Source organism: Colletotrichum fioriniae (assembly GCF_027942845.1).
Source record: "Colletotrichum fioriniae strain IMI 355084 chromosome Unknown scaffold_3, whole genome shotgun sequence".
Classification (NCBI taxonomy): domain Eukaryota; kingdom Fungi; phylum Ascomycota; class Sordariomycetes; order Glomerellales; family Glomerellaceae; genus Colletotrichum; species Colletotrichum fioriniae.
The window spans coordinates 3,687,113-3,699,714 of NW_027076839.1; the positions used below are offsets into that span (position 1 = coordinate 3,687,113).

At 52.1% G+C, this 12,602-nt stretch overlaps 2 protein-coding genes across 2 annotated transcripts; both read left to right on the forward strand.

Moving 5' to 3' along the window:
* Positions 1 to 1,857: 1,857 nt before the first annotated feature.
* On the forward strand, positions 1,858 to 3,718 carry SER33 (D-3-phosphoglycerate dehydrogenase 2; the record flags this gene model as incomplete). The annotated part of the gene is made up of 8 exons (XM_065756966.1): positions 1,858 to 2,168; positions 2,246 to 2,553; positions 2,634 to 3,113; positions 3,168 to 3,277; positions 3,334 to 3,376; positions 3,437 to 3,495; positions 3,549 to 3,630; positions 3,690 to 3,718. 8 exons carry the CDS (start codon positions 1,858 to 1,860, stop codon positions 3,716 to 3,718), a joined length of 1,422 nt encoding a protein of 473 aa, XP_065614733.1.
* Positions 3,719 to 7,191: 3,473 nt separating this feature from the next.
* Positions 7,192 to 12,303, forward strand: MYO2 (Myosin type-2 heavy chain 1; the record flags this gene model as incomplete). Its single annotated transcript, XM_053190455.2, has 7 exons — positions 7,192 to 7,326; positions 7,384 to 7,513; positions 7,636 to 7,765; positions 7,832 to 11,687; positions 11,739 to 11,812; positions 11,881 to 12,095; positions 12,155 to 12,303. The coding sequence occupies 7 exons, from the start codon at positions 7,192 to 7,194 to the stop codon at positions 12,301 to 12,303; spliced, it is 4,689 nt and encodes a 1,562-aa protein (XP_053051864.1).
* Positions 12,304 to 12,602: the final 299 nt, after the last annotated feature.

Genomic DNA, 12,602 nt, shown 5'->3' on the forward strand with positions numbered 1-12,602 from the left:
TTTCGCGTCATGAAAGGCGGCGGCGTCGCGCTTGGCGCCACGTCAACAAACTCGCCTTGAGGGTTAAGCCAAGCAGAGCAGCATTGAATGGATGAGCTTCTTGCTTGATAGATGGTAATTGACGTTTTGGTCTCAAACATTCTCAACGAAACGGCCATCTTACGTTTTGGTCATGAATGATGCTATACGTCGGTGCTAAAATGGATTTGTAGAAAGGGTGTTCACTCGAATTTTCCTTCATGTAAAACGGGTACGGGCATCAACACTGGAAGCAATAGACAGGAAATAAGTCAACTAAGCAAATCTTCCTTTTACTTGCATCTCCTGGGTGGGGTGGGGTGCTGCTCATGTTCCCGCATATGGCTGTGGGCCACTTCAGTCCTCGGCTCGCTCGTGTATGTACTGCGCGTAATTGAGAACGATGCAACATACTGACTGGGGCATTATCGCGATGTTTTCAGCAATTGGAGCGCCTACTCATATATAAGTCACTTTTGTCAAAGGCATGGAGGAGTCTCATTTCATTGTCAGGATGTCGCCCTGGGGCTCAACGGCTGTGACCGATATGGAAGCTCCGTAGAATATCGGGGAGTTCAAGGGCGGACGCGGCGGTGCATGCGGACCTGTAGAAGGTCGGAGCGGCCGTTTGACTACCCACCACTCGAGGAGTTGATTTGCGGATGACCTGAAGTTGCATAGGTCGGTGTGCGGCCCGGAATCGGCAGTCAGGTCAGGTCAGGTTAGTGACTTGATCCAGGTAGGTAGGTAATGAAGGTAAAGTAAGGTAACAATAACAACTGTCTTAGTCAAAGCACATCTTACATCAAGCTGAATTTTAATGCATCGGCCAAATCTTCAAACAAGCCGCGACCCACGCAAACGAGGTTGTGGCCAGTCCCGTCTCATGCTTGTTGTGTGGTGTGCCATCTGCGCCGGCGCCGGAGAAAAGTGTTTTTTTTTTCCCTCTTCCCTTTCTTTCTTCAACCCACCTGCTGAGGAGCAGTGACTCAACCCCAGGCTCAGGCTGCCCCGAAGGCACCTCTTGCTTGGCTGGAATGAGTTAGGCGGTAAGTTGAGGTAGCCTCTGAGCCTAAAGAGTCGAGCCTACGACCGAGTGCCGAACACCTTGAGGGATGTTGCCGGCCTTCGGAGGTGCTCCGCTGACAAGTCGGACTTTATCCACTGTGCGAGCCCAAGCAGAGAGTTGGGGCCGCCCATGAATTCTTTTCCATTTGGTTGATTTCTACTGTCCACTGCCGACCTCTGCACCGTGTAAGAACAGTGCCCACATGCGGCGGGAGAATCCCGGACCACCTGCCCACAACATCGGGGTCTGGCTCGCTGGATCCTTCCCTTTGTGGTGCCCCCCACAGGCAGCCAGCGGACGGCACGTCAACGACCTTACAAAAACGGCAGCGCGAGGTACCTCTAGCATGCAAAATAATAGTGAAGATACATGCATTGCACTGGAAACAGTCATCGGGTACCACCTTCCACTCCCAAGGTTTGGTATGGTACCTCGTTATTTTACATCAGTCACGGCCCTCCGTCTCACATCCCGCGTCATTTTGGCTGCTTGACATGAGGTGATTAAAAAACTTCCTCCTCCCAGAACCATTTCCAGAATTTTACCTCTGCCCATTGCCTTGGTTGTCCCTGTTTCTTGCTCACCCAGCCCTCTCGTCGTATACCAGTCGGTGCTCGACCTCTCCCTTCGACTTCACACCCAACAACAGCCCAGCAGCTCTTGGTCTGGCAGCTTTCTCGTGCTTCTATTGCCCCGCATCGAAAAATCGTGTTGCCCCTCCATCCCATCCTTCTTGCTCACACAGCAAGACCAATACAAACCACACAATAATGAGCTCAGCACAAGACATCACTGGCGCATCTGCGCACGGAAGACAGCTCGAAGTCTCCGCCAGTTTGGGGCTATCAACTTCGCCAACCGCCACTTTCACCTCCCCCCCTTCAAGCTTTGCTAGAGCTGGCGCTGCTCTGGCCCAGAGGCCAGCCCCCAAGCTTCTGAAGCCCTTCAACACGCAAGACATCAAGATTTTGCTCCTCGAAAATGTCAATCAGACAGGAAAAGATATCCTGACCGAACAAGGTTACCAGGTCGAGGCTCTCAAGACCTCTCTGCCGGAAGACCAGCTCATCGAGAAGATTCGGTAGGCCTCTCCCTTACACTGTAGTCCGATGAGGAGAGTGATAGAATGCCCCATACTCATGCAATGTGATCCTCCAGGGACGTGCATGTCATTGGTATTCGCTCCAAGACCAAGTTGACCGAGAAGGTCCTGCGTGAGGCCAAGAACCTGCTCGTCATTGGCTGCTTCTGCATCGGCACGAACCAGGTCAACCTCGAATACGCTGCCGCCCACGGTATTGCTGTCTTCAACTCCCCCTTCGCCAACTCGCGCAGTGTTGCAGAGCTCGTTATTGCCGAAATTATTACTCTTGCCCGTCAGCTTGGTGACCGCTCCAACGAGATGCACCGCGGCACCTGGAACAAGGTCAGCTCCAAGTGCTGGGAAATCCGTGGCAAGACGCTCGGTACGCAATCCTACCATGCCTGACCTCTGCATCGCCAAATGGTGCGGAGGATGCCCCATCATTCGCTGACTGCAGATTAGGCATTGTGGGCTATGGCCACATTGGCTCGCAACTTTCGGTCCTGGCTGAGGCTATGGGTATGAACGTCGTTTACTATGATGTCGTGAACCTGATGGCCTTGGGAACCGCGACCCAAGTACCCACCTTGGAAGCCTTACTCGAGGAGGCCGACTTCGTTACCTTGCACGTGCCTGAGCTGCCAGAGACCAAGAACCTGATCTCTACTGCTCAGCTCGAGAAGATGAAGACTGGCGCTTACTTGATCAACGCCAGTCGCGGCAGCGTTGTCGACATCCAGGCTCTGATCAACGCCATGCGCTCTGGCAAGATTGCCGGTGCTGCTCTTGATGTCTACCCCAACGAGCCGGCGGCCAACGGCGACTACTTCAACAGCTCGCTCAACACATGGGGCGAGGACCTGCGTAGCCTGAACAACATCATTTTGACACCACACATTGGTGGCAGCACCGAGGAAGCCCAGCGTGCTATTGGTGTCGAAGGTGAGGAATACGCTCAGTGGTTTGCTCGAGCATACAAACTGATCTCGAAATTAGTTGCCGAGGCGCTTGTTCGCTACATCAATCAGGGCACAACGCTCAACAGTGTTAATCTGCCAGAGGTTAACCTGAGATCATTGACCTTGGATGAGCCCGATCACGCTCGTGTAAGCAAGCCTTGGCGCGACGCGGATATTAACAGAGGGCTAATCAAGGAATCCAGGTCATTTATATTCACCGCAACGTTCCCGGAGTCTTGCGCAGAGGTGAGATAATACCCATGATGTATATCATTGGTATGCGTATAGAGTGCTAATGGACGGCAGTCAACGAGATTCTTGGCAACCACAATGTTGACAAGCAGATTTCCGACAGCAGAGGCGACGTGAGTTGCATCGGAAGTCGAGGATGGAAGCCGGTTTGCTAACATGGCGCTAGATTGCATACCTCATGGCCGACGTAAGCAGCGTCAAGGCCGAGGACATCAAGGAGATTAACGACGGTCTGGATTCTCTGAGCTGTGAGTACAAATTCGGACATGCGATAGCGAGTTCCAAAGTCACTTACACAAGGATACAGCACGCATCATGACCCGCGTCTTGTACTAGACGCGCATGTAGAAGCTATGGCATTGGGAAGGCGTTTGTGATGGAGATTCCTGGTTCGTGAAAAGAGAAGGTTCTCAGCGACCCAAGACAGCATCTCAACATGTCGATATTGGATCTGGGCACTTTGGATTAGGGAGTACCGGGTTTCACATCAACTTGAAGGCATATAAAAGCTTGTCGTTACATAAATATGGGCATGGCTGGAAAGGAAACAATATGGTAGAAGTTACAACGAGATAGAACGGAACCAACATTTGCGATTACAGACAACACATCCCCGAGGCGTCGCGTGGACGTTATTACATATACCCACACAGAGCCACGGTATGGAAGGCATCCCAGAATACCAATCATCTCGCCATGGACACTACCTTACTAGGTATGCATGCGCTTGGTTGGTTATGCATACCAGCTGCTGCGATGCTGCTCAGTGCCGTAGGAAAGCGGATGAACATGGCGGTGAGTATGAGCGATGAACAGCCTATCAGAAGTGAGAATTGGCAAAGGGGGTCAGGCCAATTCGGAAATTGTGTTGATGCAGCGGAGTCGAGCCCGGGCCTCAAGTCCACAACGCATGAGCTCGCCCCTCTCTTCTTTTCCCTAAATTATAATGAACGAAGAAGGTCGATCTTCATTGAGAAGAAAGAAAGAGGATTAGGTGACCGCTGACGAAGGAGCGGTAAATGGCCACTGCTGGCCAGTCTTCGAAAGCCAGTGACGGATCTTTAGAGCAAACCACAAGGATTTGAGGAAAGCGGCGCATGTGATCGATCGGGCTGTCACTGTTCTGCCAGCTGCTGAATGCTGTGAGCTCCCGAACCAGTGTTACTGGTACCCAGGTATCCAACAGGCAGCTTGGGCAGCCTTGTTTGCGTGGAAAATGGCATGACGAGGAATATTGGGACGATGTGAACACCCCAGGCGGTAAGGAGCTGAGTGAAATTTGCCTCTGAATACACGGGGTTAACTGGGAGCAAAGTGGATGGCGAAAGGGGTTGCAGGGGACTCGTGGAGACTAGGATGGGATGAAGACCAGTCGGCATCAGCAAGGGCAAGGGCAGGCGTTTGGCAATGTATATCCATATAGGTAAATGACTTGTAAAGGACACTGTGCTTTGCGTCGATGCGAATGCCCGACTTCAACAACATCTAGGAAGTCTAAACAATGAAGCAGCACTGAGTATGACCATGCCGAAGGATACATGCCCGTATTCAGGCCTGATTCAGCATATGAGAGGAGAGATAAGGAGACTGTGTGTTAACAATATGGTGCATAGGCACAAGATGGATACACAGGTATTGCCATACTTTAAGGAAAAGGCGCTAGGACAGCAAGGAAAGGGAGACATCACTGTTACTGACCACAGCGACACGTCGGCGAACCGACGGGTGCGTCTGAGGTTCAACATGTCTGTGGTTTCCGGCTGGGTAGCTTGGGACGAAGGCTCTCAGCACGGCTTTCCTTGTGTTTCCTGGACACTTGCCACGCCGCCTGGTGCAGACCCGAAAGTGACGGTTGTTTCAACCTACGTCTTTGTTGGTTGTCAGCCAGCCAGCCAGCCAGAGTTTGCGGCTCATATGGCGTCTCGGTGCTGCTGATATCTAGGCAGTGTACGGATGCTACATCGAGTTGGGTTCCAAGGAAATTTCGAGGGTTTCAACTGTGGAAGAGATGGAGAGCCAGTACAGGAAGTAAACATGACCAAATGGAATGGATGGTGTTGCTAATGGCATTGTCATCTGAAGGTTTCCTTTCAGGGCGTCCTTAATGAAGTCCCATCGTTCTGCCCCGTTGAGTCGTCGATCTAGAGAACCAGGTTTTCTTGCTCAGATTGTCTAGCCACCTGCCATGGTGCCTATATGGTCTCATGCCAGAATTCTCCCAGTACCAATCATGATGCGAACTCGGGTGCTCAGTGCGGAAAGCCTCTCGAGGTTTTTTCGACTGTCACCAATGAAGGAGCCTAAGTACCTTGTTATCGAAGAAAAGGAGCCGAATGTCACACAAGGCAGCTAGAAGCTGACCGAAGTAGGAGGCTGATTTGGGTTGACTGGTCAGTTTGGTCGGGTGCTTTAAACTATGGGTGCCACCAAGACAGGATGGTTTAGCTGCTGACCTACGGCGGCCGGACCATCCCCTTCCAGTCCGCCCGGCGAAGGTGTCAAAGGAAACTTTCAATAGAGAACTCGAGATTGAAAGAAAACAGTTTGAGCATTGAAGTTTCCGTAGTCAGTTTGACTGGCTCATATTGTTGCCATCCAAGAATTTATCCGACGCTTCTAGGTGATCTTATCTTTGGCCATGAAGTCATAACATAATTACGTACGAACACCGTTCCGAGGTAACTTGAGTTGACATGGGAGCAACTCATTGACTTGCCTTGCCTCAAACCAACAGCAGTGTCTCTATCCTGCCCTGCACTGTTCAAGCCAGTCCCCTTCCGCTATCTACCTAGGTAGACGCGTCTAGTATCCTTACCCTGGAAGACATTACCTTTATACCCGCACTGCATTACCTAAGGTAAGGTACCACGGATACCATACCTACCCTAGGAACAGAAAACCTCCCAGTAAGGTGGGCATCAGGTAGGTATCCAAGGTACCGCCTCACACATCGTCCTTAGGTAAGGTAACTTGGCTTAGTACTCCGTACACTGGAGCACCTTACTGCCAGTGCGTATCTAAGGTAGGTACCTACATTTGCAGCGGCCAAGAACATTACCTCAGGGCGCTCGTCCCTCCAGCTGGCCAAGCCCAGCTCTCTCACCTGGCGTTTTTACTTGGTGCCCCTGTCCACGTCCGCCTCCACGTCCGTTGGAATCTCAAAAAGTTGTCCAGTTCTGTTGTTCACACCAGGAACGGCGCCGTCCTCCTTTCTTCAGCTGCCATTGATCTACCCGCCCCTTTCACATCCTATCCTTCGCCTTTACATCTGCGTGCAATCTATCCCAACTTGCCAAATTCTTGGAGATAATCCCGCTAGTCGTTCATTGAACATTGCGTAGCGTGCAGTCTCATTCTCTTGTCTCTCTTGCTACGCCCCATCCTTCATCAATCATCTCTTACAAGGGCCCCATACAAACCGTACCCATAAGGTTGGTACCAAATCTAGGCTGGCCTGCCCTTCATCTCCAAAGCCACCTTCCATCTGCCTCGTCTCCTACTCCTCCATCTTCTCATCCCCTACCTCGACGACCAACGCGAAGCAGACGACGACGACGACGACTGTCGAGGCGGCAATAGCAGCGAGTCCGAAACACAAGACAGGCCGACGGTATTTGCCTTTGGCAGTTACCACGTTTAATCTCTCCTGCAACTCTTGCCCACTCGCTTGCCCATGAATCTCACGAATTGCTCCGAGCTCCCACCCCCAGACCTACCGAATCCCATCCGCCAATCTTCCCGGGAATACTAGTTCTCCTCCATCGCCATCTCCGGTACCTAGTCGATTCAACACTCTAGAAGCTGTCACAATGTCGGAGAACTACGATGTCGGAACACGGGCGTGGCAGCCCGATGCTACGGAGGGCTGGGTCGCGTCCGAGGTTGTCAACAAGACCGAAGATGGCTCAAAGGTTAAGCTTGTTTTCAAGCTGGACAACGGCGAGGTACGGTTCCTCTAATGCCTCGGCTAGGCCTGCAAACGCGTATTGACGACCAAATAGGAGAAGACGGTCGAGGTCACCGCCGAGGCCCTCCAGAAGGGCGATTCATCCCTCCCCCCCCTGATGAATCCGACCATGCTCGAGGCCAGCGACGACTTGACGAATCTGTCCCATCTCAACGAGCCTGCAGGTACAATATTTGTCTCCATGCGATACTCAAGCGACTTCATAGCTGACTCAGCGTGCCTCTAGTCTTGCAAGCCATCCGCCTTCGATATGCCCAGAAGGAAATTTACACATACAGTGGAATAGTCCTGATTGCGGCGAACCCTTTCGCGAGAGTAGACTCGCTCTACGTCCCGGGCATGGTCCAGGTCTATGCTGGCAAGCAGAGAGCAACGCAAGCACCGCACTTGTTTGCCATTGCAGAAGAAGCTTTCATGTAGGCCAACCTGTCATCGCGCTATGCCATGAAGATAGTCGTAGAACACTGGCTAATGTTTTGCAGTGATATGGTGCGAAGCGGAAAGAACCAGACTGTTGTCGTGTCGGGAGAGTCCGGAGCTGGAAAAACGGTCAGCGCCAAGTACATTATGCGATACTTCGCAACAAGAGAATCCCCTGACAACCCGGGAACGCGGTCCAAAAAGGGCGCCGAAGCTATGAGCGAAACAGAAGAACAGATCTTGGCTACGAACCCCATCATGGAGGCCTTCGGAAACGCAAAGACGACGCGCAACGATAACTCGTCACGATTCGGCAAATATATCGAGATTATGTTTGACGACAAAACCAACATCATTGGTGCTAAGATTCGTACCTACCTCCTTGAGCGATCCAGACTTGTCTTCCAACCTCTGAAGGAGCGCAACTACCACATTTTCTACCAGCTTGTTGCTGGTGCCTCAGACAAGGAGCGTCAGGATCTACATCTGCTGCCAATTGAGGAGTTTGAGTATCTCAACCAGGGCAACTGCCCAACGATTGATGGTGTCGATGATAAAGCCGAGTTTGAGGCCACAAAGGCGTCTCTGCGGACAATTGGTGTCACCGACGCACAACAGTCGGAGATCTTTAAACTCCTATCTGGTCTGCTGCACCTTGGCAACATCAAAATTGGAGCCTCACGCAACGATAGTGTCCTCGCGCCGACAGAGCCCTCACTTGAACTAGCTTCATCGATCCTGGGTGTCAACGGAACCGAGTTCGCCAAGTGGATTGTCAAAAAGCAGCTGGTCACCAGAGGCGAGAAGATTACGTCAAACTTGACGCAGGCTCAAGCTATTGTCGTCCGCGATTCGGTAGCCAAGTTCATCTACTCCAGCCTTTTTGACTGGCTCGTCGACATCATCAACCACAGTCTGGCGACTGAGGATGTCTTGAACCGCGTCATCTCATTCATTGGTGTGCTCGATATTTATGGCTTTGAACACTTTGCCAAGAACTCTTTTGAGCAGTTCTGCATTAATTACGCCAATGAGAAGCTGCAGCAGGAATTCAACCAACACGTGTTTAAGCTGGAACAAGAGGAGTATCTAAGGGAAAAGATCGACTGGACTTTCATCGAGTTTTCCGACAATCAACCGGCCATTGATCTCATCGAAGGTAAGCTCGGTATCCTATCCCTGCTGGATGAGGAGTCCCGTCTTCCCATGGGCTCCGACGAGCAGTTCGTCACGAAACTGCACCACAACTACGGCACCGATAAGCACAAGTTCTACAAAAAGCCTAGATTCGGCAAGTCCGCCTTCACCGTGTGTCACTATGCTGTGGATGTCACCTATGAATCTGAGGGTTTCATCGAGAAGAACCGGGACACCGTGCCTGATGAGCATATGGCGGTCCTCCGTGCCTCGACGAACAAGTTTCTCCGCGATGTTTTGGATGCAGCTTCGGCCGTGCGTGAGAAGGACGTTGCTTCCGCGTCATCGAGCTCAGTGAAGCCCGCCGCTGGTAGGAAGATCGGCGTGGCTGTCAACAGAAAGCCAACGCTGGGAGGCATCTTCCGTTCTTCGCTCATTGAGCTCATGAACACCATCAACAACACAGACGTTCACTACATTCGTTGTATCAAGCCTAACGAGGCGAAGGAGGCGTGGAAGTTTGAGGGACCCATGGTCCTCAGTCAGTTGCGGGCCTGTGGTGTTCTCGAGACTGTTCGCATAAGTTGCGCTGGTTACCCTACTCGATGGACATACGAGGAGTTTGCTTTGCGCTACTACATGCTTATCAACTCGGACCTGTGGGCGTCAGAGATTCGGGAAATGGCCAACGCCATCCTTACCAAGGCACTTGGCACCAGCTCTGGCAAAGGTTCCGACAAGTACCAGCTGGGCCTCACCAAGATCTTTTTCCGTGCCGGCATGCTCGCCTTCCTCGAGAACCTGCGCACCAACCGCCTAAACGATTGCGCCATTCTCATCCAGAAGAACCTCCGTGCTAAGTTCTACCGCCGCCGCTACCTTGAGGCCCGCAAAGCCATCGTGACTTTTCAGTCCGCGGTGCGAGCCTACAACGCCCGGAAGCAAGTCCAGGAGCTCCGCACCGTCAAAGCAGCAACAACAATACAGCGGGTTTGGCGTGGTCAACGGCAAAGAAAGGAGTACATACGCATCAGGAACGATGTCGTCCTGGCGCAAGCGGCGGCCAAAGGTTACCTTCGACGAAAAGAAATCATGGAGACCCGCGTAGGCAATGCGGCTATGCTCATCCAGCGTGTGTGGCGGTCTCGACGACAGGTCTTGGCTTGGAGACAATACAGGAAGAAGGTCACTCTTATCCAGAGCCTGTGGCGTGGTAAACTCGCCCGTCGCGATTACAAGAAGACTCGGGAGGAAGCCCGTGATCTGAAGCAGATCTCGTACAAGCTCGAAAACAAGGTCGTCGAGCTGACACAATCTCTCGGCACCATGAAGGCACAAAACAAGAACTTGTCTTCACAGGTGGAGAACTATGAAGGTCAAATCAAGGCCTGGAAGAACCGCCACAATGCCTTGGAGGCTCGAACGAAGGAGCTCCAGACCGAGGCCAACCAGGGCAGCATTGCAGTTGCTAGGCTGCAGGCAATGGAGGACGAGATGAAGAAGCTCCAGCAGAGCTTCGAGGAATCAACGTCCAATATCAAGAGGATGCAGGAGGAAGAGCGGGAGCTGAGAGAATCTCTGCGCTCTACGAGCACAGAGCTAGACACCGTTCGTCAGCAGAGTGCACAGATCGAAAGCGAGAAGCTTTCACTGCGCCAGCAGCTTGCCGAACTGCAAGATCAGCTGGAACTGGCAAGAAGGTTAGCCCCGACCAACGGCGAGCTTGCGAACGGTGCTGTCCAGGCGCCGCCGTCCGCTGCACCTGGCCTCATCAACCTCGTGTCCTCCAAGAAACCGAAGAGGAGGAGTGCTGGTGCCGAACCCAGCACAGCTGTGGATCGCTTCAGCGCTGCTTATAACCCCCGTCCCGTTTCGATGGCCATCACCAGCACTGCCCACAGACAGAACCTGCAGGGCACAGGTTTCATGCCTGGCGTCGATAACATCGAGCTCGAGCTCGAGACTCTCTTGGCTGACGAAGATGGTCTAAACGAGGAGGTCACCATGGGTCTTATCCGCAACCTCAAGATTCCTTCGCCCAACACGAATCCGCCACCGTCTGACAAGGAGGTTCTCTTCCCCTCTTATCTCATCAACTTGGTTACCTCCGAGATGTGGAACAATGGCTTTGTCAAGGAGTCTGAGCGCTTCCTCGCCAATGTTATGCAGTCAATTCAGCAGGAAGTCATGCAGCACGACGGCGATGAGGCCATTAACCCGGGGGCCTTCTGGCTCTCTAACGTGCATGAAATGCTGTCGTTCGTCTTCCTTGCAGAGGACTGGTACGAAGCGCAGAAGACGGACAACTATGAGTACGATCGTCTTCTGGAAATCGTCAAGCACGACTTGGAGAGTTTGGAGTTCAATATCTACCACACCTGGATGAAGGTCTTGAAGAAGAAGCTTCAGAAAATGATCATCCCCGCCATTATTGAGTCTCAGTCGCTTCCGGGCTTTGTCACCAACGAAAGCAGCCGTTTCCTTGGCAAACTTCTGCAGTCCAACTCAACTCCCGCCTATAGCATGGACAACTTGCTTAGCTTACTTAACAGCGTGTTCCGTGCCATGAAGGCCTACTACCTCGAAGACTCTATCATTACGCAGACCATCACTGAACTGCTTCGTCTCGTTGGCGTCACCGCCTTCAACGATCTCCTCATGAGACGCAACTTCCTCTCCTGGAAGCGTGGTCTTCAGATCAACTACAACATCACGCGTATCGAGGAGTGGTGTAAGAGTCACGATATGCCCGAGGGCACTCTCCAGCTAGAGCACTTGATGGTAAGGCGCCCAGAACAGGGCCCAGGCAAGCAAGGCTGACCCTTTCAACAGCAAGCAACGAAGCTTCTTCAATTGAAGAAGGCAACTCTGAATGATATTGAGATTATTCAGGATATCTGCTGGATGTGAGTTGAATTCCACTTCAAGCACGACAAGCTTATGTGGAAGCTGCTGACAATATGTTCCTCCACAGGCTGTCACCCAACCAGATTCAAAAGCTCCTAAACCAGTACTTGGTCGCAGACTATGAGCAGCCCATCAACGGCGAGATCATGAAGGCTGTTGCCTCCAGAGTCACGGAAAAGAGCGACGTACTGCTGCTCCAAGCTGTCGACATGGACGACAGTGGACCTTACGAGATTGCCGAACCCAGGGTCATCACCGCTCTAGAGACTTACACCCCTTCATGTATGTGAACTGCAGCAAAATTCGCACCAGATGTGGCCTCGCTAACAACGCATGAATAGGGCTTCAAACCCCGCGATTGAAACGTCTTGCTGAGATTGTGTCTGCTCAGGCAATTGCTCAGCAAGAGAAGCTCGAGTACGATCCCGAGGATGACTTCGAGCCCAACGGCGACCTCGCTGAGGTTGACGAGGAAGATGTGGCCGCATAACTGCGTACAGCCAAATGATATTAGAAGATGATCTTGTCTGTCTTGATAAGTAGACAGGTAGGCAATAGAGCCTGCCCTGTAGAGTGTTCCGTCCTTATTCTGCTCGCCGGTCTCTGCCCAAGACTGGCCACTGAAATGATGACGACTATCAAGTGAGCGGTGGTGTGTCGGTAGCTTCCTTCTTTAGGGAGCTAGATCTGGGGATTTACTACGTCAGGTTCTTGCATGGATAATGTTGAAAGAAGCAATAGTTGTAACGGCGTCCAGTCTGATCGTGGATGTTGCCGGTTGAGTGATTG